The 26,637-nt window shown below is 42.3% G+C and overlaps 1 protein-coding gene across 1 annotated transcript in view; it reads right to left on the reverse strand.

The window, feature by feature from the left end:
* MOSMO (modulator of smoothened) overlaps positions 1 to 24,344 on the reverse strand; it is a 46,218-nt gene extending 21,874 nt beyond the window's left edge. Inside the window, exon 1 of the mRNA XM_074965315.1 lies at positions 24,069 to 24,344. Coding sequence (XP_074821416.1) covers positions 24,069 to 24,174 — 106 coding nt within the window. The 5' untranslated portion in view covers positions 24,175 to 24,344. The remainder of the gene's footprint in view (positions 1 to 24,068) is intronic.
* Positions 24,345 to 26,637: the final 2,293 nt, after the last annotated feature.

Consider the following 26,637-nt stretch of genomic DNA (forward strand, 5'->3'; position numbering starts at 1 on the left):
AAGCTTTTTTTCTGTGCAAAAAAATAAAAATATACCTGGATCATTAATTATGCACACGCAGTGGTGCAGAATTCCCCCAGGAGTAACTAACAGACCCTGAACTAGAGGGACCACTTGAAGGTATGGGAAAGAATCTCTGTTTCCACACCATGTCTAACCCCAGGCTTTCTGCTGAGACTGCCAGCAAGGGCGTAAACTAGTACCAGTCCTGGAAGTAGTATAGGATACAGATATCTGGTCCATTAGGAACTGGATTCAAACCGCCAATTCCTTTCACATAGGTCAAACAGCCTTTAACGTTAACAAGTCAGTCTCTACTGATTTGGGCTCAATTTAAACCAGTAACCTAGAAATGAGAGGTTTCATAACCCTTTCCCTACCCCTGCATTGCCCCCAAGTCATCCAGTCCAACAGAAATATTGTTATTTTTAAACACAGCATATTTATGCCAAAACATCCACCTGAATCACATACAAAAATACTCCTTTGCAAACGTTTGAGAACATAGCTTGACTAATAATTCAATGCAGTTTTACCAGTCTCATAAAAAAAATCAAGCATTTCATATTTGTGTAGATATATCTGTCTGCTGCTTAAAACTACACCCAACTTCAACTCTTCCAACACAGCCAATCAAATGCCATCTTACTCCTGTTTCCTAGGTAACCAACAGAGCTACCAAGAAGGAAATCCGTACAGTGATGGAAAGAAATGAAGATTGTTGCAGCTATTTCCCTCCCTAACATCTATGAATTATTAAAAGTGTCACAATGATACCAGGACTGAAAGACACAGTGGCATAAGCAATGCACATAACATCAGATTATTACTGTTCTTCATTAGATGCCATCAATATAAAACATTTAGGTTTTGTGTGTTTTAAGAATGATTTAAGTAGATGAGGCCAGGCTAATTGGGCACTTTAAATAAAAAGGAAGAATTGTGGTTTTCTAACATTCACATGCCACACACACGCAGGATAGCTTTTTGTATATAAATAGTGGAACAGATCAGCTAAGACTTCCCCCCCCTCTTCCACACACATTTTTTTTTTGAGCAGAGGAAAAGAAAAGAGCTGGGGAGGGTTGTTCATTGGAGGTGGGAGGGTGGGAAGGCACTTTTTATGAAGGCAAAGTTACAATAAAACGTTAGCATATTACATTGTACATTACTTGTTCGGGGTCAGGTTAATATTTAAAAACCTGGCTAAAAATTCTGTCTTGCTGACTGGAGAGCTCTCCTCCTCTTCATACACTGGAAAGGGTAACCAAATTTCTAGATCTCTCTTCTTTTTGTGCTTCTCTTGTATATGAGCTTAGTGTGAAAGCCCTCCATTACAAGAGCAGTCCATATTTTACTATACCCAAATTCAATAGGAGGGGATCTTATTTATACAATAATGTGCAATACAGGGTCTAGCTGCTAACAAAAAGAAAAATTAATTTATCTTTCTGTTTAAAACGCAGCTCCTTTACCGGAGCATTAAGTAAGTAGATTGGAGATCTCTAGGAAGCGGGCATTTTGTCATAAAATGAATCTGTAAGAGTTTCCTCTCAAAACTGTTTAATTCCTGAACACAGCCACCACATATGCAATAATGTTCCCCTTTCCCTACAACCCCACCAAAAGAGCACCTTCCTAGTAGCAAAAATGATGATGATCTCAACTGGAGTTCAATGTAATCTATATAGTAATTTATAAAACTTTATCACCCACACAAACTTAAGATGCACAGCCCCTTTCCTAGATTTAGAGACCCATTCATCCAGATCCATTTTTTTGGTCCAAATCCCTTTCCCATCTTTTCATCTGGGTTGTTTTCTTATCAACATCTTTTTCAATCAAAATTGTATATATCTTAGAAATTAAACCTTTTGTTCCAGCTTGCTCCTGGGTCAACTCCTCAAATGTGTTAAAGGTCTAGATAGTCACCTGATATCCAGATTTCACAATAAAATCTTTGACTTGCAAATGTTGAAAGTCAAGTGTGTCTAAACTCTACACAGCTGGTAACTGGAAAGGAGCAAGGCCCATACCCACTTTACAGGAGCTACAGATTTCAGCTCGCTCTCTTTTTAATAGTGGTGGCCTGCAGAGACGACAGGTTCCAACACTCTATGTTGCTTGACCCATGTGAAGACCCCAAGGATCAAGATGGAGCACGGTGTGGACTAATACTCTCTATTAAACATTAAGGATGACCATAGGACTTACTTTAACCACCCTAGCCTTAAGCATGTCTGCTTGCTTCCCACCTGCAGTCAAGCCTCTGATGGAGGCTTCCATCAGCCAGTCGAGGCACAGATGAGGACTTGTGGTGGGGGATAAATAGGACTAATTCAGATTTTAGACTAGACTACAGTAGTTATAATGTAACCCCCTTAGTACAGAATAAGCAGAAGCTGTTTTGAAAGAGTATATTTCAAAGTTGTCCAAGGACTTTGGCAGCTATTTAGTGGGATACTTCCAATGCTATTTATAAGGATTTATTTTCACGTGATATGCTGTTTCAAGTGGTGCAGCTGCAGCTATAAAAGGGTAAAATGAGGCATTTAGTTCTCTAAGTATATCTTGGTGTACTTTGCCTTTTAATAAATGTACACACATGGAGCCATATTCAAGGCATGAGCTTCACATAAGCAGAAGAACAAAATTCCATAGCCAGGAAGCTGCAATTTGTGTCACTCCTGCCTTTCCCAAAAATCCATGGAATTTATATCACAGATCCATTGCTGCCATAGTCAGAAAGGGAGTTTCTGGACATGGAATTATCAAGCTCCATGCATTTTAGTGTATAACCCACCCAAGCTTCAAACCCTATAAACTCTGCCATGAAAGGATTCTTCATGCTCCTAGCTAAGCCATGCAGGACATTATGTAAGCACTTTTGAGAAGTCCAGAATAGAGAGTAAAACCCTTCTTTTGCAGTATTCCTATTTTTTGCAGCATTTGTACCCATTTTGGAAGCCATACATGGGCGGGTGTAGCAAAGGGAAAGCAACATGATGAGCAAATGGTAGAGAACTACACAAAACTGGAAAGGGAGAAAAAAGAATTTTGGTTAAAGGTACTGGGAAAGACTCTTCTGCTAACAAAATATACCCCTGACTTTTTAAATATCTTCACAGGTTTCAGAATATCTGTATTTAAGGTCTTACTGAAAGATGCCTGTAAAGTAAATAAACTGCATGGTATTCTTCTGTATCTCAGAAAGATCAGGATTTCAGTCTATGGTTAAAGGGAATCTAGTTATTCCAAATCTGATGCTTAGACCATTGAGTTATAGACCTAGCTTAAAAACATTTACAGAGCCATATGCAGTGCCATCTCAAGACATTTTCCAGAAAGATTCATATATACAGAATTAATAATTCATAAGGAAACCAGACAACCCTCTATTTTCTCACTTCATTGCTTCACTACATACAGCATGACAACAAAAACAAACCTGGATTATACCTACAAAATCAGTGTGATAGATCGGCATAGGTTATCTGGCACAATTAAAGCATAATTTTATAACCTGCCAGTTCACGAAGTGTGTTAACATTAACTAATCAAAGGAAAGCTTTAAAGTTCAACCTTATTGGCCTTGTCTACAACAGGATTTTCAGACCCATAATTCCCTACTACTACAGCTCTACTGGTAGTTTAGAGATCAGATTTGCTACACCATACTATCCCTACCCTACGACCCAGCAGTGAAAATGCACAAGACCTGACTACACTAAAGCGTACAACAGTGCTACCCCTTCCAAACTATGCCAATGAAGTTGCACTTGGTGGCAGTTATGGGTCCAAATATCCTAGTATAAATATAACCATTGAGGAGTCTGCGGGGCAGAGTGTGTGGGAGAGTATACAGCAGTCCACACTTCTGCTATTACTGCTTGAAGATTGTTCTCTGCATGGATGATGTAACAGGGCAAATGTTCTTTTTGGGAAAGGCCAGCTTTGCAACAAGAAACGTTTAGAGGCTTTCAGTGCCTACAATTGAAAATTTGAGATGTATACACCACCACAGTGTAAGTCCAGCTTCTATCATTGATGAATCTACAGTTATGGAGAATTAAGGATCTAGTTTTTGCCTAAAAGGCAAGTTAGAGTAAATATTTGTAATTAATACAGAGAGGTCCCAAAGGTAAAGATTTCTGACCCACCTCTCCCAAAGCAAGTGATTTTTCCCTGGGTTTGTCTACTGAAAAAAGACATACATAACCTGTTCTAGGCCTCCACTCCTAAACTGTTTCAAAGTAGTTTAAAATAAGTCTCCTCAATATAACAATTCCTCCTCTTTCCATACGTAAATTCACTGTCACTTTATCCCTCGACATAACCCCACATCCGCATGCAAGAAGTGTGGGAACTTCTCTTTAATTATTAAAATGCTGTCTGATGAGGAGACTATGGATTTCAACCAAGAATAAATTAACCTATGAAGCCATGTGACAATTTAGCCCTACAATAATTTACCTCTGAATAGTTAGCACTGTGGTAAGGTAGAGGGAGGTAGCACACTGATTTAATAAACTGGCTAGAGTCATCTGGACGCAAACAACATTTCCAGTAAAGCACATGGTAGTTTATTTGCTATTGTTCTTAAACAAGGATTTTCTTCACAGGTTAGGTCTGACGGGAGTAATTTTGTGTTTAAGCCTCTAAAGGACTTCAATTTTCTTATCCAAATATTCAGAAAGAAGCATGATAGATTAGTTTTCTACTGCACAGATACTAAGCCTGTTGTTCAGTCTGCAGACTGAAAGGTGAACAAGTCCAGACTTGTTGAAAGAAGATTTATGAATACAGGAGGCTGAATTCGGATTGTGATAAATGTCTTGCAAAACAGAGGACTAGCCATTTACTGCAAATGCTGAGGAAGTACAGGAGCTCAAAACGATGTTTATGTGAGTTTAGAATAATTACCTTTCTTATCTTTGGAATGAAAACTCTAATTTCTTTTTAGCATTCTGGTCTTTCCTCTTTAATTATCTGCCGATTACTGTAACTATGAACCAAAAGCCTTTGAAGTTGGCTAGTATTCTATGGACTGTCCAGCTGCAATACTGATCCACTCCCCACCCTTACTTTATTTCCAATAGGACAAAGCCCAAGGCCTGAGAACCCATATGTTCCTGTAAGAATATGCTATGGTCATAAAAGCAGAGATTTCTAATTTACTACATTCTTCTGTTAACATGTCATGTTTACAGAGGGTTTGCCCATATATTTTCCTTTCTGAAAGAACTCCTTAGAAAGTAGAGTGTCCCTTCAAGTTCCAGTTCATGGAGCTCATTATGAGAAGCACTGAGATATCACATCTCATTCTACTGCTAAGACACAGTTTTTGAAGGAATCTTTGCCAAAGTAGTTTCAAATAAACTAGGCCAACACTCTACATTATGCATTGCATCAATTCCAGTGATTAATATAGATTTCAGAGTGGTAGCCGTGTTAGTCTGTATCAGCAAAAACAATGAGGTGCATTTGTTAGTCTCTCAGGTGCCACAAGGACTCCTCATTGTTTTTAGTGATTAATATAGTTATACTATTTATCTTTCAATTTTATGTAAAAAATAACGAACTAGAATTAAAATTTGCGTGACCAAGAGTACGTCTACACTGCAATTCAACACATGCAGCTGACCTATGTCAGCCGACTTGGGCTCATGGGGCTATTTAATTGAAATGTAAGTGTTCGGGCTTGGGCCAGAACCCAGGCTCTGAGAACCTGGAGGGGAGAGGGTCCACATCTCAATTAAACAGCCCCATGAACCTGAGTCAGTTGACACAGGCCAGCCACAGATGCTGAATTGCAGTGTAGCCCAAGACTATAACTATTACACACAAGACTCCCACTAACAACATCGGGAGCTCTTAGTGCTTGATTTTATTTCTACTGTGTCTTAAGAGAAACTATAGGTGCCCAGAAAATTAGGATAAATAGAACGTAAACCAGCAAAGAAAGTGCTAAGACTTTAGAAAGGCGAGATAATAAAATGTTCACCGAAGTCACAGAGTAAGAGAAAAAAATAGTTTTAAAAATATTCAACGATTTTCAAGAGAGATTCAGACAAGGTTTGCTTTAGGTTTGCTTGCAAAGTCCTCTTTAAGAATAGAGTGCATCTTTTTAAGAATAATTTATGTTAAATCAATATTAAGCTACACACAGAGATTGATTGTGCTACGAAAGCCACCGTTTCCCCTCCACTCTGGTTATTCCCTCACCTCCAAAGTCAAAATCCACTCTCCCACTGAAGCCAATTCACAGAGACTATCTTATCTCCCTTTTATATAAAGGCTACTCTTTTCCCTTAATGACAGAATGCCCCCTTCCTCCCACAGAGATGCTTAAAAACTCTTAAGACCCTGTGTCTGTGGTATTAGAATAGGACACCTTAGGAGACTCAGAATAGGACACTAGGTCATTAGTTCAAACCCAGTCCACAAAGGTAGTGACCCAGAGTTGTTACTCAGATTACTATTCAGTAGTCAATAATGAAGCAAGTTGTCTGGATGGACCACCATCTCAGAGTCCACGTCACAAAAACAATCACAGTGGCATTGACTGGATCCTTCTTGGAACTCTGAGGAGAGGTGTCAAGGACTGATGAATCCTGAAACTGAACTATTCTAAGTCAGCCTCCAAGTTAGGGTTGATGCATCTTAGCAGAGCAATGTGGGAAAGCTTGCCCTGCTGCTGCTGCTCTCTATGCTGTGTCTTTTTTGTGGCTATGATGACAACTTAGGTCTTAAGAGCTCTTGATGCACGGCCTTGCATCAGTGCTAAGTTCAGACCAAAAAAATCAAACCACACTAAAAAGTGAGAAAGATAAATGATCACTGCAGCTGAGACACTAGGACCAGCTTTAAACTCCTCCTCTGCAAGTAACAGACATTTAAATGCATGAGCCCCACATAAAATATTTTTAATTGAACTCAGCTTAAAAATAAGAGGATATGATCCAGTTAAGGCTAGTCTGTTTTCTGATTCCAACATTCTGGGTTTCCAGTACCACACAGGTATTGGAGTTTATGTATGTATTTTTAGACAAGATGGACCACCACACGTTGAGAAAGTTATCCTCAGGCAACAACACAGAAATAGCTCTCCCAAGAACAAAACAAAGACTCTTCTGTGCTCTTACATACCAGAGACAAGAAATCAGCCCATGCTAACAGTAATCTTTCCTAGTTTATAGCACAGCATTATTTAAAATGTGCATAATCAGGATCTCTAAAACTGTGCATCCTTCTGGTGGTTTATTTTGACATTATAAACATTGCCACAATAAGATGATGTTGTCAATGAGAACTAGAACCTTTAGAAATTTTAAAGTGTGACTGGGCTGAAAGGACAAAAACTTTCTTCTTGCACATTTAATATAAAATTTGGTAAAACAGCCAAACCCATGCACCTTGAAAATTGACAGCTTGATTGCAAAGTGCCTAAATGCAACTACATCAATATATTTACTACACCAGTATCCAATATTTAGTGTGATCTTCCTAATCAACTGCTGCAGTTTTGTTCCTCACTTTTGGAAGGGAAGCCAGAAGCTATGATACTTACAGCTGTTCTGCCATTTAACTTCTGACGAGTTATATTTGGCTTCAGACAGGAACGTAAAATGATACTCCTCAACAGATCACATATTAAAGTATCACTGAGGGCTTCTCAGAAAGAATGATCAAGAAGTCCTGTTAATTATTTCAGTCTCACTACTGCTAAGTTACTGTTCAAGTCTGGACAATTTTAACGTCAGACAATGACATGATATGACCTACGTCATAGTCTAGTCACATGGTAGCACAACACTCCAATACATAGTATGAACAAAGTTCAGATCAGCCAAAAAGAGGCAGAGCACTATCGGGGCCCAGACTGAGGATGGGGTGACCTCTCACACAAGGAACGCTGTCTTACTCTGGCCTACTTCTGGATTGATGACTAGGTTTCAGAGAGTGCTGATTCTAGCTGATTTTCCATATCGTCTGAAAATATCACTTGCACAGACTACTCAATTTCTCCCCTTTGTTTTAACTTGGTAACTGTTCAAGGAACTTGCATAAAAAGTTAAACAAGATGAAGTACCCTACTGTATGGGCAACATCTACAGCTTAGTCAAAAATCTAAAGAAATATCAGTTTAATATCAGACATGCTTTCTTTTGGGGAGAAAGACAACTAAATCCCACTCACTCAGGGACATGGACTTGATAAAGTAACATCAACTACTGTGATCCTGCTATAAATTGTCCTTTCTGTTGGCTTTTTTTTTTTAAAAGAACAATTATACTCTAGAAATATGAAGAGGCATTACGTTGGTTGCTGATAATCACAACAAAATATGCTGTGCACAATATTGTACAATATGCGCCAGTTTTAGAGTGAGAATCGAAGTTATATTTCTACTACTAAGATTTGGACAGGATTAGTAATCAGAACAAAAGTTAATCAACTCACCATACCCGGGACTAAAAGCAAGACCTTCCACACAGAATCCACTGTCATGGTAGATAAAGCTTATAGACTTACCGTGACCGTGTCTGATAATTCTGTAGTTTTCTCTTCTAATAATGTTATTGCATTAAACTGGGCCCCATATAATCCATGTAGAATTAACAACAGAACACGCCTCTTGTGGTAGAACTATGCTACAGAAACTATGCTTCTAGCCCTCATTCAGAGGAAAGCCTGAAAACATGACCCAAATCTAATTGATGCAGTAATGTTTGCTCAAGTTTGCTGACAGCCCAAAACAACTGCTCTGACAGGTAACTAGCTCCCCCTTTCATCTTAATGGAACGGGACTCACCGAAACCTAAAGACAATCAGTGTCATATTGAAGACTCAAAATGTGGGGACAGCATAAAATAAAGTAGATTTCATATAAAAATAAACATACGAGTTGCTACCGTTGTGATTGTATTACTCATTTTTATATTCAAATCAATTTTTGTAATATAACTGGAGCTGCCACCAAATTTCTAATCAGTTTGTTGCACAGTCTAAGGACCTCTCCCCAGAATTTAGGTCCAGATTGGCATGGAGTACAGTGGACCTTGGTTATAAGTAAATACTACACAAAGTTCAAAAGAGATAAAGCATACATCAGATGACATTCAATAGGAGAACATTCCTGATCCTTTAAGGCATCAAGCCTCTGCCAATTAAAGAAAGTGTCTCAGGTCATACGGCTTCCCCTATTTCAGAGCAATCAAGGTAAGAGTTCAAGCTGAATACAACAGCCAACAGCAAAAAAATCCAAGAGTCAATGAACAGCTTCCAAGATTACGTACAACCTGTTTATAGCAATTAATGATACATGCTGAAGTAGTCTGATGCTGGCTGTCATCTATTTTACAAAATGTGAAACAATAACACTAGGGAGCATATTCTTCCTTGGACATGTACCTAATTCCCATTAATGTTATTGGCTGTGTCTCACCCTAAGGACAGACAATATATTAATATAATTTCCCACTTGATTTTCAAAAGGGAACTGGCTATAGTATATAAAAGGTTGTTGACAGTTTCCCATGCAAGTTTAAAACATCACGTTTTCCAGCTGGTTCGCTGTACTGCAGCAGTAATCTTCACATCTAGGCATTTAATCACTGCTCCCCCGCAAACAAAGGTAAGCCTAAAGGACAAAGGGGGGGTGCAAGTGAGGGAGCAAATTTAAGGGTGGTTTCACTTTCAGAGCATATTTTGTTACCCTTTTCTCCATGGTAAGTCCTTGTTTTCAGAAGCCTACCAACAGATGCTGTTTTCAAGGGAAACTCACTCTCTGTCCTCCTTCCCCTTCCCAAAATGGTCACATGCAAAAAGTGGAAGGAAGAATCTGGAGGCTTTTAAAAAAAAGGCTTATGCATACTCTGAAAATGATGTCTCAAGAATAGTTAAACATGGACTTTACCAAGTTTAAAGCACAATTTCAACCTGGCTATAACAGTTTGGTCCTATCTGCACAGGAAGGATCATGCTTAAAACCTGTTGGTTTACACTGAGCATAACTATTAACCTGTTTCAGAAACTCAGGCGTATTTCAGAGTGAAAATGGGGCCTTTTTGAGTAAAGAGTACTTTTATTATCAAAACTGAATAAGAGGAGGGGTTCAAAAACAAAACAAAACAGGAATTTCAGCCAACCATATTTCAAAGTAAGGTAACTAGTGCAATTCAATGGACTTAGAAATGCTGCTTTTTAAAAACAGAACCATTTCCTTTGGCAGCTTTTTTTTTTCTTTTAAATTTTAGTCAAAAAGATGACTTTCATAATACTTTAAAGACATACGGTATTAATATTTTTCTTGGACCGGCATGTTCCTTGGTTCTGTCTGCACTATAACTTTTTAATAGTTTAACTACTGTATAACCCTATGCCATGGGAAGCCATTATGATTTGTTTGAATAACTGAACAGCAAGCACTTATAGATGGCACCTAGTAAGGAATAGTTATTTCCAGGGGGAAAACCAAAACTCTGCACTGAAAGTCAATGGAAATTGTACTTCTCAATCCCTTGGTGCTTTTGAAAGTCTCCTCTGTATGCAAGTTTGCATATGGAAGTCCTCCGTTTACCATCACAATACTAACAGCACAGATAATGGCTTTTCATGCTGTTCTGCCCATGCATCTCACCATGGCCTGAGAAGACAGGCTCAGGTTACACTCTCTACATCAGGGGTTCTCAACCTTTTTCTTGCTGAGGCTCCCCAACATGCTATAAAAACTCCCCAGCCTGTCTGTGGTACAGCAACTGTTTTTCTGCATATACAAGTCAGGGCCAGCACTAGGGGATAGCAAGCTGGGCAATTGCCCGGGGTTCCGTGCCACAGTGGGCCCTGTGAAGCTAAGCTGCTCAGGCTTCGGCTTCAGCCCCAGGCAGTGGGGCTTCAGTTTTCTGCCCTGGGCCCCAGCAAGTCTAATGCCAGCCCTGTTTGGCGGCCCCCCTGAAACCTGCTCACAGCCCCCCAGTGGGCCCCAGGTCCCTGGTTAAGAACTACTGCTCTAGATACTACCAATAAGTGTCAACTGGAAGAAGGCTGTTTACGATGTGGACATTTTCCACTAAGTACTAGACAGATACCACCAATTCATTTCACAGATACCACTATGCAGCTGTCAGATGGTAATCCATTGATAGTTTGAATGACTGCAAATCAGTGAACTCCCAGTGCCATTACTGACGTTCAAAATCCAGGATTCCCAGCTTCTTGGCAGTGGAGCACTCGGGAAAGAGGATGCCTGCTTCTTTCTGTCTCAGAGCTTCAGGGTCATTGCTGGCTGTTTGATGGCTCTCTTCCTTTTCTTCTGCATTTCCCTCCCGCCTCTTCCCTAAATGGAACTACACAATACTCTTCACAGCATCTACTACAAGAGAAAGTGCTGTGCATAGGATATTTACCGTATTTCCCAAAGAGAAAACTGGACACCCCCCAGATGCTTGCCAGTGGGTTCCCCCCCTGCATGCTGCTGCCCAGCCGCTGGAACCCTGTGGGGGTACCTCATGCTGGAAAGCTGCTCACTCCCACCCAGCCCTGCTTCCCCCCTGCAGGGAGACGGCATCTCCACTTGCCCCCTCGGAGCCGCAAACCCCCCCCCCTTTTTTTTTAATATAAACACAAAAGTGGGCATTTGTCCTGTTGCTCTTGCCAACTGATCATGTTAGCAAGAGGACACCGGACAAATGCCTCCGTTTGGAAAAAAGTCGAGAGGGCCAGGACAGGGCTTAACAAAGGGACTGTCCTGGCCAAAACTAGCTGTGTGCCACCAGTGTGGGCAGGGATTGTTCAGCAACAGCAAGTGGAGCGGCACTGTATGGAGGGTAAACAAGGAAAGAAAGCTTGGGGAGGGAGAACAGGGTGATTGCGAAGGAAAGGGAAACACTGGAAGAAGAAAACTATGAAACAAAATGGGAAGAGAAGTAGTGAGTCATTTTCATGATGTGCGTCACAAAGCTAGACTGCTTGTATTTGCTGTCTACTAACATGGTCATTCATACCTTTTGGCTGTCAGTGATTAATGTTACTATTATTAACTAAAACTATTTGAAATGCTGAGCACTAGGACAGCCCAGCATTGCCAATGCAGCATTCATGCATCTGCAGGAAAAGATGTTGGTGCTGAGGTTCAAGCCCTACAGTGAGCACTATTCAACTGGACTAATAACGTAAATGATTTATAATCATTTACATTAAGAGGCTGTCATCAAGAAAAGATTCGGTGTAAAGAGAAGTGAGGAAGTTTATCTAAACCTCTTTTCTTTCTCACAGAAATTGTACACTACGCTTATTTTTCTCTAAATACTTGCCTACCTCCTTATTATACACAAAGCTTTGCCTGTTCAACCTCTGCTTTTATATTCCTTCTCCCAAAAGCAACAACATGTATTCATGGTGTGATGTTACACCCCATATTCTTCATAGAAATATTGTTACGATATCAATATGGCATTACAGATATGTTTTATGCAAGATGGGTCATGTAAGATATCATTGGAAAGGTTATGATTTACTAAATGTATAATTTCTTTACCTAAAGTTAGGAATATTGACTATGAAAAAATTACAACTGTGTGTGTACTTGGGAAACACCCACCAGAGAGCAGACCATCAGCCTTGATGGGCCATCAGGAAGAAACAATAAGACTTTGAAGATACTAATCTCTCTCCTTCCTGAGAAGCGTCCTGGGATGTTGCTTTGATACTACAAGTTCATGTGGTCATGTCACCTGGTACTAAACACCATCCTGGACTTCTAGTGATTTTCCACAGAAAGGAGGGGGAGGTCAAGACTGGGAAACAAAAGGTTCCCGCCTTATGTAAATTCTATTTAAGGCTGGGGAGTAAGCTGATCTTGGTTCACTCTTCACTGAATCCTCACCCAGGATGACAGCTGGAAAGATCTGAGAAACAAAGATGGGGGCGGGTGGGAAGAGAGTTGAGCCCAGGCTGGAAAAGGGATCTGGTCTGTGAATATGGTTTCTGAAGATTTAAGCTGCAAGCAGGGTAGCTAGCTTTCAAGAATTTCTGCAACTTGCCCAAAAGCAACATTTAGGGTGAGAAATTACTTCTTGAAACCAGTCTCAAGATCTTAAGCTTAGTATGCGTGTTTTGTTTTATTTGCTTAGTATTCTGCTTTGTTCAGTTTGCTATCCCTTATAACAACTTAAAATCTGCCTTTTGTGGTTAATAAACTTGTCTTTGTTTATTATAAAACATAGTTTGTGCAATTTATAACGGGGGGTGGGGGAAGAAGTTGCGCATATCTTCCTCCACATTGAGGGAGGGGGCAAATTTATGAGCTTATGTTGTACAGATTTCTCTACGGCACAAGCCAATATTATTTTGGGTGTACTTTCCAGAGGGGAGCTGCACTTGAGTGCTGGGCAATTTCCATAGAGAGCTGTTTGTAGACCCTGTGTGATTCTACAGCTGGTACATCCCTACCTGTGTGTGTGTGCTGCCAGAGGCCGGAGGGCTTGATTCAGCAAAACAGGAGAGAGGCCAGGCTAGTGGAGCAGGCAGGCTCAGTGAAACCCCAGTACATCAGGTGGCACCCTGGAAGGCGGGTCCAACCCGTCACACATGGCTCCTCTGCTTGGCCATATCCCCATTTTGCTGATCTCACACACCTGGGAAGGCGGCACACATGAGAAGGGGAATGAACAGAAATTTCACTGTCTCTTTATTCTGTTTGTACAGCGGCATGCATGATGGGATCTGGTCCATGACTACAGCACATCAACACTATGGAAATACAATAATACTGATGTCATATGTAACTTATCCCACATAGCATATTTCTTTTTATTAAAAAAATATAGAAATCCCTTCAGTGTTATGTTTGTTCTCTAGCAACTCAAACTCTGTTTGTATTTGACACTAATTCAGATAGGAGCATCTAACCTCTATTCCATTTAGCATTTTGTATTCCACAAAATCACCCACGTCACCTTCTCTGAAGTATCAAGAGATCACCTGTTGCCAGAAAAGAATATCAGGACTCAATGAACAAGTGGTCCCATGTGTTACAGCAAATCCTACATTCTGCCTCAGACAAGATAAAAGTGAGTCCCATCACCTGTGCTCCAAGATCAGAAAAGAAAAAGTTGTAGAGAAAACTAGAATAGTTGTCTAGTACCTATGAAAAAGTAGGTCATGCTTAGAAGTTTGACCTACTGATCTTCTTTACTTTGGCAAAAAGACAAATTGAGTTTACATAATGCTGTTCATATGTGAGCACTGACTGAAATATGAAACAGTACAAGTGTTTTTAATAAGCCATGCAAGTCATTAACAGGATTCCATTTTGCACATTACTGATGGTAGAGAATCCTAGCTGTATGGCACATATTAAGCAAATGATTTTTAATAACTATACACCTAAATGAATCACACGTTAGAATTAAAAAGGCTCTAATCCGTACCATATTGTATCAATAGTAGCTAGAGTCTTCTAAAGTGAAAAATCCACTTATTTGACTGATGAACAGCGAAAGACCAGTAAAACCACAAAGTTAAAATGCTAGCAAGATACGTTTTCCACTATGTGTAGTGTACACATAAAACAGATTCAGAATTCAACATATTTTGAGGGGAGTGGGAATTGAAAGAAAAGACAAGCAGCTTCCCCAGATACTGAATGTAACTCAATTTTAGCTGAGTTGTGACCAAAAGTACCTAATTCACTAGGGCTTAATGCTTTTGGAAATGTTACTGTTTGTGAGTAAGCTGAATACTGACGGAAGAAGCAAGGACTAGATACAAAGGAAAAAAAGCAACTAAACACTTAGTTGGGAGAAGGGCATCCAGCCTTCCTGGAATTTTTATTACAAATTTACTCCCAAAAGAGAAGAAAAATAAAGCAAGCTAGTACTTTATGGCACTTTTAAAAATAATGGTGGAGTAACAACTCAAGTTATTGGCTTCCAGATCTGTGCTCCATGAAAAATGATGGCCTGATGTCAGATTCTGTAAAACCAACTAAAATTTAAATAATTTAACAAAGATGCTGGAAATACAGGAATAACATTTTGCACCCTTGTGTGCCAGAAATAAATATATTGCTACTTCAAAAACATGAATGAATAGCGTCTCCACTAAAGAGCAATGAGAAAAGGATGATCAGAGCTCTCATACATCCTCTAGCTATGTCAAATAACTAGGCTGAAACAGGTATCTACCTTTAAGAGAGTCTGCCTATGTAGAAATCAGTCCTTCCTATATGCCCAAATACCAGAAATTCAAACAAGCAAATAATTAATGCTTTCCATCACATCTATGCCTTATGATGATGATGACGATTACTACTACAGTGCTCTAAAACATGGCAGATTACAGAATAAGAAGTCACTCAAGTACAACTCAAGCCTTGTCTGAGATTTTTATAGTCACTTGAAAGACATTTTTAAAAAAATATGATATTTAATAGAATTGAACTATACTAGATGTGCTTAGACTGGGAGCTTCAATGTTACCTTTTACAGGCTAATACGTCTAAGTGTGGAGCAAACACACACTGCATACTTAGTACAGAATACAGAACTGTGCTCCCTTTTTCCCCCTCTACCACCTTAAATCCATTCTATTTTTTATACCCCTCAAAACCAAGCATTTTTATCTACTGTAACAATTGTATAATCACAGCTTGGCTTTTCATCAGTTTTCATAACACCATGTATGGAATATGTTTAGTCTTCAGAAAAAAAGACTGAGGGGGCGGGGGTCCCTGATAATCTTAAAATATGTTATAAGGATGATGGTGATCAATTGTTCTATATCCACTGAAGGTAGCACAAGAAGCAATTGGCTTAATTTGCAGCAAGGGAAATTTAGGTTAGTTATTGCGGAAAACTATCCTTATAATTAGAAAGTTAAGTACTGGAATAGGTTTCCAAGGGAGGTTGTGGAATCCCCAAAATTGGAAATTTTTAAGAATAGGTTAGACAAACATTTGTCAGGGATGGTCTAGGTATACTTGGCTCTGCTTCAGCTCCTGTTCTCCCCATTATTACTCCATTTCTCCTTGTATATTTACCGCACCTGCTCCATGCACACGTGTCACTGAGAGGACAACTTCCCTCATTACAATCCCCACAAGATATGACCTAAAACAAATATTTATTTAAAATTATCTTTAAGTTATTCTTTCTTCATGGCTTCCCATCATGACCCATATTTTCTATTAGAATATAAATTCTTTGAAACAGAGTCAGTTTATGTTTTGTACAGTGCCAGCCACATTGCTGAAACACTTAAACACTACCACCACTTTGCAGCCAGTTCTTAGATAGTGCAAGATCCGCAAATCCAAGGAGGAAGAAAATATAATAACTGCGCTAAGTGCGCAGTACAGCAGTTGCTTTCAAACCCATTTCCTCTGAATGGCAGCATTCTACATTACCAACTGCCATGCATGATACTAGACTCCACAGAAAGTACTTTGCAAAATTTGTACCGTAGCAGCCTTTGTGAATAAGCTGTTGACAGTTAAATAAGTGTCATGATGTAGATTCACAACTTATTGTCATTACTGTCACTGCACTGCTTGATATACAGGGCTATTTAAATGAAAAACAAACATCATGGTCACTTATGTGAAGAATTACATATCACAGATGCACGGTAAAACTGAATATACTATTCAACAATAATCCTATACAAGACAGCACTGTTACATATATAAATAGCAACCATAATGTCATACAATGTAGTCCTACATTAAAACATGCATCACATCCACTTACATTAATATGTTTATTTTAGAAGTGATCTTTCAAAATTTAGCAGTCTTAAGTTTTGACATTCACATTAAGTAAGTGATCAGTATAACTCAGTTATATTCTGTACTGTAAATTGGAACCAAATAATCCTAAAAGTATTTGGCCATCCATCACAAAGTTGACACTAACAGTTCAGTGTACAAAACAGGATTTTTTTTTTTTCATTAAATGTTCCTCCACAGTTTTGTGGACTGCCCTGAAAGTATTCCAAATTGTCAAGAACATATACAAATGGCTTTAAAAATCATTCCTCAGGTCAATAGTACGTCCCATTCAAATTCCTTTCGCTATGGCAATGTCTTGAAATGCTGAAACTAAGGTAAATTAAGCCCAACCATCCCTCTGAGAAAAAGACAAAGTATCAGCTTCAGTGGGAGTCACTATAGATCCTCTCACACAAAAATGAACACATGGAATAAAAACTATCTGCTTATGAAAAACTTTTAAATTGATTACAGAAAGTGTACTGATATAGGATCAAACCCTACCACGAAGATCAATGGGAGTTTAGTCAGTGACTTAATCTGGAGCAGGTTTAAGCCTCTGTTTCTTGCTTAGAATACTGCTCTGTTAAAATAAAGCTGCCTCTGTAAAATTATTGATAAATTGCTAATTTCCAGATTTGATCCAGCAGTGTTTTACATGCACATAAAAAAAGATTCACTTCACACTGGGAGCTCTTTGAGAGACAAATCCATTTTTTAACCTTTTATTTTATGAAACAAATGTATTTTAAAACCTATGAACTTCCTTAAACAAGACTGGCTAAAGCAGCACTGTGATTCTGACAAACCTATGAAAGTAAAGACAAACTCACTTAAGGATCCAGCTCCTGAACTTAGGCAATTGTGCATAACTACAGAAGGGAATGGGAAAACACAGCATTCACATAGAGCTAAAATATCTACTTCTTTATGAGGAGAGTAGGGTTAAAGAGAAGTGCTACCCAGCCATCAAACTCTACAGAATTAAGCTTTCATTTAAATAAAGGCCCAGATTTTCAGAAAGTCATATAAATGACCAATTTGGTTTGTAGTGTGACCAACTACACGGACAATCTTAATTACACATTGTTGTGCATTCAAATAAGACACAGACTTTTCTGAAAATCTGGGCCCAGGTTTTCAGCGTTTATGGTAACAAACAACTTTGAGTAATCCAGTGCAGTACCATCTTCTTGAATCTGCCGAGACCTCTCCTACACTGTAGGCAGCAGGAGCGCTGCTGACAAGACTAGCAGTTGCATTCTGCTTTTCCAAACCCTGAGGAGAGCAGCCAAACTGAGAAATAATGTCGTTCTGCTGCTACTTGGTACCACAGTTATCTGCATAGGCAGGCACTAGAGCTATTCCCATGAGAAAGGAACCCCCAAAACAAAAAGGCTGGGCACAGAAAAAGAAAGTTCCCTTGACCAATGAGAGGAGGGTGCTTCAGACAACTACTATTCAAAGGCAGATAGGAAAGAAAGTCCCTGAACATGGTGTAGGGACAGCAAACCAGTACGAACCCCAGAATCCTCCTAGCAGCTGGAACTGGGCTTATCAGCAAGGCATTTCTTTGGTCCTCAGTGATGGGGCCCCATTCTTTTCTGTATCATTCTCTGGGAATAAAGTGTCATTTTTAAAAGCACTCATCTTATATTACAGTTATTCCTGAGGGTATTCTGTGCCAAAAATTTAAAAATTCTGCGCCAAAAAAAAAATTCTGCAAATTTTATTTGTCAAATAAATGTGGAGGCTCCAACATGGCATTGGGGAGCACAGGCCACTGACTGCACAGAGATGGGAGATCATTGGGCAGCTTTCCCCCGGGGACATAGACTCAGTGGTGAGGCTGCACCCAACTCTGACATACTGCAAGGTCTGGGCCTGCCCCAGAAACACCCCAGAGCCATGCCCCTCCATGCCAAGTGCACCAGGTGTGGGCAGGCAGGCTCAGGAAGGCAGGATCCAAGTGTGGAGGGGATCCAGGTGTGAATTGAGAAGGTTCTGCATGGGGCAATCTGGGTGCGGATGGCTTATTGGGGATCCAGGTGTGGGGCGGGGGGGATCTGGATGCACAGGGGCTTGTTGGCGGGGGCTCTCAGTGCAATGGTGATGGGACTGCGAGGGGGTCTAGGTGAAGGTGGCTGGGGCTCAGCAGGGGGTGTGTGTCTGGGTATGGGGGGGCTCAGCGGTGGGGTCCAGATGCTGGGGGAGTGAGGCTTGGTATGATGGGGATCTGGGTGCAGGTGGCTCATCAGGGTGGCCCAGATGCAGGGGGAGTGAGGCTCGTCGGGGGGGTTCTGGGTATGAGGGGAGTCTGGATGCATAGTGGTTGGGCAGATGGAGGAGCAGCTCCCTGTCCAGTGATCCCTCCCCCTGCAGCTGAGGAGCGATGGGTGCAGGGAGCATGGGGGGGCAGGAGAGGGGAGTTTACAGAATTTCCTACAGCTAGTGGAGAAATCTGGGGGTGGGTCTGACACACCCCTAGATGCCGTGCAGGGGAAGATGAAGTCCTGTCCTCCCCAGCCCAGCTGGGACTAGCAACTAAGCCCGGCACAGGGTAGGAGCCACCAGCTGGGTCTTCCCCAGTCCCGCCCCCCCGCCCCTCAGTAATTTACCTCTCTGCTGGCTGCCCTGGGGACCCGAAACATACTGTGAGGATGACTGCTCTTGTGGCTTCCCTTTGCTTTCCTGTCAGAAAGTCATTTTTCTGCGGTGAAGCAAACACATTTGCGGGGGACATAAATTCTGCGCATGTGCAGTGGCACAGAATTCCCCCAGGAGTAATTACAGTGCTTAAAAAATATTAAGTGCAGTACTAAGCCCAAGAAGTCCTTGATATAATGGGCACCTTAGTTCTTTTTTTCCTTACTCTATCAGTTTAGATGAAATGCTTATTTTGGAATGTTTTTTATTCTTTTAGTACAAAAAAATTTTAAAAATAAGGTTTTACATTGTAACAACACATTGTTTTTCATGTTGATACAAATCTATGAAACTTTCTTATTAGGAAAAGACCTAACAGCTTTCTTTTAAGATTGTATCAACTCAGCAGCTTCTTTGGCACCACCAGACAAAAGAAATCTCAGTCTGTCAAAACATTATTTGAACGGTCTAGTGCGTTAGAAAAATCCATGCACTCCTAAGGTTTGCCAAGCTTTAGCTTAATGAAGACTGTTTTACCTGCACCTCTAAAGGAGATTTAGAATGGAAATGGCATCTGATCCCTAAGTAATAAACAGTGATATAACTAATACTTAATGACTGCCCAGCAGAACAGTTCAAGTACTAATTTTTACATTATATAGAGATGTGATAAAGCTTGTTTCTTTAACAAGAATTTTAGTGTACTGTATGCAGCACCTTTATGTCCACATGATCTTTGCTCATTCGTGTTTTCAGAATAGTTTGGAAGCAGTGTCTGTTATCCTGTTTCCACACAAGCGAGAAAGTAAAAACAATTTTAGGTCCTACAGAAAGTGGTGAGGTGACAATTTGAGGGAATCTTGTGTATGTGCAATTAAGAAATTTGTTTGATATTATGAACTCTGTATACTTAAGCCATTTACCATATTCTTAACTCATGTTCCCTGTCCTAAGTCTGTCCTTGAAAGTGACAGTCACTAAGAGCTCCTACTAGTGAACAGACCTGCCCAGAGAGAATGAGATGGCTAAAGTCTAGTGGAAGCCAGTTTTCTCCAGGTTCCATTAGTGAGCTGGGGTTTGTAGCAGTGAAATTTCTCCAGCAGCAGAACAAAGGAAGCAGGTGTTAGTAGCAGGACTAAGGGCTCATTTACATGGCAAGTTACTGCACAAGCTAAGGTGTGAATCTTCAGCACACCAGGTTGCCACACCGTAATTTGCCATGAAATTACTACAGCGCAGTGAAAGTCCCAGAGCATGGCTTAGCACAGTGTGCTCTGAAGTAGTAGTACACTAAGCCACATGCCAGGACTCCCACTGCACAGTAGTCATTTCTATACAGTGAGTTACTGCACAGCAAGCGGGTGTGCTGTAGCATCACACTCTGGCTTGCTGCGCAGCAACTCACCATGCAGACAAGCCCTTATAAACTCAAAGAACTCACAAAGCAAGGAAGAGGAAGCAGGAGAGAGGGGCAGGCTTTCAGAGCAGGGGATCCTGTTTAACTGTGAAAGCAGCAGAGGAAGAAGGCAACTGGGTGACTAGGAGGAGAAGCCATGTGTAGTAGTAGGGGGCTGTTCTTAGATTCCTTAGAGCAGTGGTTCTCAACTTTTCCAGACTACCGTACCCCTTTCAGGAGGCTGATTTGTCCTACGTACTCCCAAGTTTCACCTCACTTAAAAACTACTTACTTATAAAATCAGACCTAAAAATTCAAGTGTCACAGAACACTATTACTGACAAATTATAATTTTACCATATTACAAAATAAAGCAATTGGAATATAAATATTGTATTTACACTTCAGTGTATAGTATATAGAGCAGTATAAAAAAGTCATTGTATGAAATTTTAGTTTGTACTGATTTCGCTAGTGCTTTTTATGTAGACTGTGGTAAAACTAGGCAAATATCTAGATGACTTGATGTACCCCCAGTGGTATGCATACCCCTGGTTGAGAACCACTGCCTTAGACAAATCTGACCTGAGCCCAAAGAAGACCTAAAAGCAGTGAGAAAACTGAGGGAAGAAAATGCATATAGATATTTTATTGTTTTGCCTAGGTCTGTATCTCTTTTGTGCTATCTAAAGTAGCATGTTTGGTATATATTAGAATGGGAAAAAGTACAGAGAAGTGAAACAAAAGTGATTAAAGGTTGGGAACAGCTTCCATATAGAGAGAGATTAAAAAGACTGGGACTGTTCAGTTTGGAAAAAAGACAAATGAGGGGGGATATGATAGAGGTCTAGAAAGTCATGAATGGTGTGGAGAAAGCGAATAAGGAAGTGTTATTAACTCCTTCACATAACACACGAACCAGGGGTCACCCAATGAAATTAAGAGGCAGCAGGATTAAACCAAACATAAGGAAGTACTTCTTCACACAAAGAAAAGGAGTACTTGTGGCACCTTAGAGACTAACCAATTTATTTGAGCATAAGCTTTCGTGAGCTATAGCTCACTTCACATCGGTGAGTAACTTATCTAATTCACTTTGAGCCCAGTTATACTTTTGGCCTTCACAAGATCCCCTGGCAACAGGTTCCACAAGTTGACTGTACATTGTGTGAAGAATTCAGAGTAACAGCCGTGTTAGTCTGTATTCGCAAAAAGAAAAGGAGTACTTGTGGCACCTTAGAGACTAACCAATTTATTTGAGCATAAGCTTTCGTGAGCTACAGCTCACTTCATCGGATTCATCCTTTTCTTTTTGCGAATACAGACTAACACGGCTGTTACTCTGAAACCTGTCAATACAGTGACCTGTTCTGTTCACTCCCTCGGAATCATCAGGCACTGGCCACTTTTGGAAGACAGAATACTGGACTTGATGGACCACTGGTCAGAACCAGTATGGCCATTCTTATGTTCTTAAGAATTCTATGTATTTCCTGTGGGGACAGCCAGGAGATTGGGATATCAATGAGAGATCAGTTTAGGTTGCTTTGCCCATATTCAGGTGGTGGGATCTAGCAAGAATGGCATCACAGCTTCTTTTCCTGACAAGGAGCTTCTAGACTCATTTGGGTGCAAGATCAAAGAAAAACCCTTCTATTGTCTTCCTGTCCATTTCACCAGGGCAAGCCCAGCCCCATCCAATAGCCAAGATGAACTGTAATAAAACTATGTATTTATAGGCAAAAGCAATTGCAATATTTGCAAAAAGACACTTAAAAAATCCTCCTTTAAAGGAACAATGTCAAATATTACAAAACAAAACATAGGTTTAAGCATAAAAGTAGATTTAAAAACATCATGCCGAGAACATTTTGAAATAGGGAGGAGGCAAAATGAGATCTAAAGATCACTTCCAACATTAAAAATACAAACACAACAGCAGAGACCCAAAAAGTGAAACTAATTATAAATAAAAAAAACAGATTGTTCTATATTCACTGTCTGTGGTGACTAAAATTCAGTGTGGAAACCAGTAGTGGTACTATCTGTCCGTTTAGCTTGTAAGTGTTTCAACTTTGTTTGTTTTGCTTTTGCTACATAGATAGTATTAAAGGGACTTTTCAGAGAGTTTCTCTATTTGTGCACAGCTATATAGGAGAAGACAGATACCCAGAATATTCCACAAGATTCAGTCAGACTGGGTTGACAGATCAGGCTCCATTTTGCCCCTTATCCCAAGGTTTTCTCAATGTGAATTTACTGTTATTACCTCAGTTCAATTCAACCAGGCCAGTATTCTCGGAGAGTCCACAACCTGGTCTTGATCCAGTCTGGGCTGGTCAGGCTGAACCATCTGTACTCTCTTATTGTGGACTACCCAGGATTGATCCCACTTGAGATCTCATCAAGAGATATTCCAGTGCTGATCCAAACCAAACTGGCTTCTTGTCCACATCTCTCACCATTTTTAATCCAGTATGGTTGCCTAGCTACGCACACAGATTTCCCCCAATACTGATCCATTTCAAATTGGCCAGACAGTGCCCTAGAATCTCTCACCTGCAGATTCTCCTCTCACAGAATCTCTCACCCAATCCATAGACTACTCCCATTAATCCAGACCAGTGTTGGCCAGACTCACCTGCCCCATGTCCCTTGAGCCCTTCTCCTACAGATTTCCACCAGAATATATCCTGCCCCGACCAGCTAGAGTATCACCATCTACGCTCGGACTCTGCAGTACCTCAGTCCAACCCCCTCTCATCTCAGACTCTCCCCAATGCTGATCTAGTCCAAGTTCCACCAATACTCAGAACTACCAGCCTCCTTCACCCGGGAACTCCTCACTCATATTCATTTAGGCAGGGTCCCCCCAACTCCACCTTGACTGCTCCCTGTGACTTAGTCCCCATCCCCCAGCTTCCGCATCCAAAGGTTCCTAGTGTCAATTCAGGTTGTGCCCCCCGCCTCCCAGCCCCTCAGCCATAGGCTCTGTGGTGCTGACCCACCCCAAGTGGCCCTGCGCCCCCTCCCGCCGCAGGTTCCCAGTTCCAGCCCAAGTCCCTCAGCCCCCTCATCCACAGACTCCCCAGTAAGAAGCGATCCAGCTCCCCCAGTCCCCTTCACCTGCTGCTTACCCAGTCCGGGCCCCCTCACCACCCCCCGGAGCCCTGGGTTTGATCCACTCCGGCCCCCCACCCGGCTGCACCCAGACCGCTCGCCGTTGATCCGCTCCAGGCCCGCACAGCCCCTCACCCGCGGACTCCCCGGTGTTGATCCAGTCCGGGTTCGCCAGGCTCGCGATGGCGAAGATGTCGGCGGCCAGAAAGAGGCATCCTGAGATGATGGTCAATTTGTCCATCTCCTCCGGCTCCGGCGGCTCCCGTGTCCAGCCTCCGCCCGGCTCCCACAGCGGGCCCGGGCCGGGGGCTCCTCACAGCTGCGGCTCCATGAGACCTCAACTCCCACCCTCTCTCCGGCGGCGGTGGCGGCGGCAGCAGCAGCAGCACCAAGAACAGGCACCCCCCCTTTCCCGACAACACAGGAAGTGAGCCCGCGGGAAGGGGGGGGGGGCAACAGGGCGCTCCGGAAGTGAAACCCACTCTCCTTCACATTTTCCCCAGACGGGGCAGGGCTTCCATGAGGGGGCGGAGCCTCCCCGGAGACGGGGCGGGGATCCCGTGAGACGAGACGAGACAAGCCTTCTCTAGGGAGGAGGGACGGGGCGGATATTGTAGTGGGCGTGGCTTTTGGAAATGGGCGGGGCGGGTATCAAGGGAGGGGCAGAGCTTCTCCAAGGGGAGGCCAGACATGGAGAAGGGGGAGGAGGCGTTTCTAATGGTAGTGGGGCAGGGAGGTGCTGTCATCCCTAGGAGCCTGCCCTCCCCTCCCAGGGGTGTAGCACAGCTGGAGCTGGGAGAGTCCATTCATGCTGGGGAATGGAGGAATTTTTGGTGAGGGGAGGGTTCTCATGTGGAAGGAGGCTTTCTTAGAAGGGGGCTCATATTTGGGGAGGGAAAATCCCTCAGGGTTTTTGCGGGGCTCTTATTTGTGCAGGGAGACTCCCTGTTTTGGGGGGAGGGTCTCTCCTTTTGGGGTGGGGAGACTCCCTCCTGTTTTGGGAGCGGAGGCCTCTCCTGCTGAAGGGGGCAAGTTTCTCCCTTTGGGGTGGGGGCCTGGGGCATTTGCTGCAGCAATGAAGGCAATGCACACCATAATCCAGGCCCGCCGACAGCAATTCTGGGCCCCGGGGCAGAACAGTCAATGGGCCTCCACGCACGCACAAACTGCGCCCACAGTCCACCTGACACTTGGGCAGTGCTGAGCCTGCACTGGCTGGTGCTGGGCACGCTCTTCTGGCCTGCCCAGTAGGGTTGCCAACTGTCTAATTACACAAACCCAAAGACCCTTGCCCTGCCCCGAGGCCACCCCCCTGTCCTGTCCCTTCTCTGAGGCCCCACCCCTGCTCATTCCATCTCCCCTCCCTCTGTTGCTTGCTCTCCCCCACCCTCACTCTCACCAGGCTGGGGCAGGGGGCTGAGGTGCGGGAGAAGGGGTAGGGGGCAGGCTCTGGGAGGGAGTTTGGGTGTGGGAGGGGGTATGGGCTCTGGGAGGGAGTTTGGGTGCGGGAGGGAGTCTGGGGTGCGAGCTCTGGTAGGAAGTTTGGTTGCAGGGTGCAGTCTCTAGTCTGGGGCAGGGGGTTAGGGGGCAGGGGGTCGGCGCTTACTTTGGGTGGCTCCTGAAAGCAACCAGCACACCCCTCTGACAGCGGCCCTGCCCCTCCCATTGGCCGCAGTTCCTGGCCCCCAGTCAGCTCTTGGGGTGGGGGCAGCGCGCAGAGACCCCCTGTCCCCTGCTCCAGGGGCCATAGGGCCGTTCTGGCCACTTCCAGGAGCGGCATAGAGTGAGGGCGGGCAGGCAGCCTGCCTTAGCCCCATTGCGCTGCCGGTGGCCGAGGCCCCCGGGCCCTTTTAAATCACCCGGGCCCCTGGGCAATTGCCCCCTTTCCTCCCCCCCGTCAGGGAGCCTCTCATAATCCTTTAAGGCTGGCTGTGGAGATTGGTACCCAATGATAAAAGAATTGGAGGCATCCTAAATATGTAAATACCAAGGCACCATTGCCTGGCTTGCTCCACTGTGCGGTGTCCTGAAAGTGTTAAGTACTTCTTAACTGAAGTAAGTGTGGTCTAGGGCGGATTGAGCTCTGATCTACCACAGCTACTGACTCATGAGATAGGAAATCTATGTCTGTCTACCTATATGACCTCCATTACTGTAGTATGTGAGCACTTCACAACATCAATAGACATCTTCACAACACCCTTATGAGATAAGAGAAATATTGTCTCTATTTTATGCATGGGGAATCAAAGTACAGAGAGACTAGAGTAAGTGACTTGCTCAAGTCATATAGGAAGGCTATAAAAGAGTCAGATATCAAACTCTGATCTGCTGAATCACAGACCAGTGCCTTAATCACAGCATCACCCTTTCTCCTGGGTTCTAATTCAAGTTTCAACCACTATCTCACTTCATGACCTTGGGAAAGTTGCTTAATTTCAAAGTGTTACAGTTTCAACATGTGCAAAATAAGGAGAAAAATTGGGGCATTGTCCGGATTGATTAATTCATGTTTCTGTAGCACTTTGAAAATGTAAAGCGCTATCAAAGTGCTAATTATTATTATCTGTATTAGTGTCTGGAAGCAAATCTAATTAACCTTATCTGGAAAACTAATCCAAATACAGTGTCTATTGATTACATGCTTTTTCCAGTAAGTAACAAAGAATGCTTGAAGCAACTGAGCATTCAACCCACCCTTGGT

This window comes from Natator depressus, chromosome 10 (assembly GCF_965152275.1).
Source record: "Natator depressus isolate rNatDep1 chromosome 10, rNatDep2.hap1, whole genome shotgun sequence".
NCBI classification, from domain to species: domain Eukaryota; kingdom Metazoa; phylum Chordata; order Testudines; family Cheloniidae; genus Natator; species Natator depressus.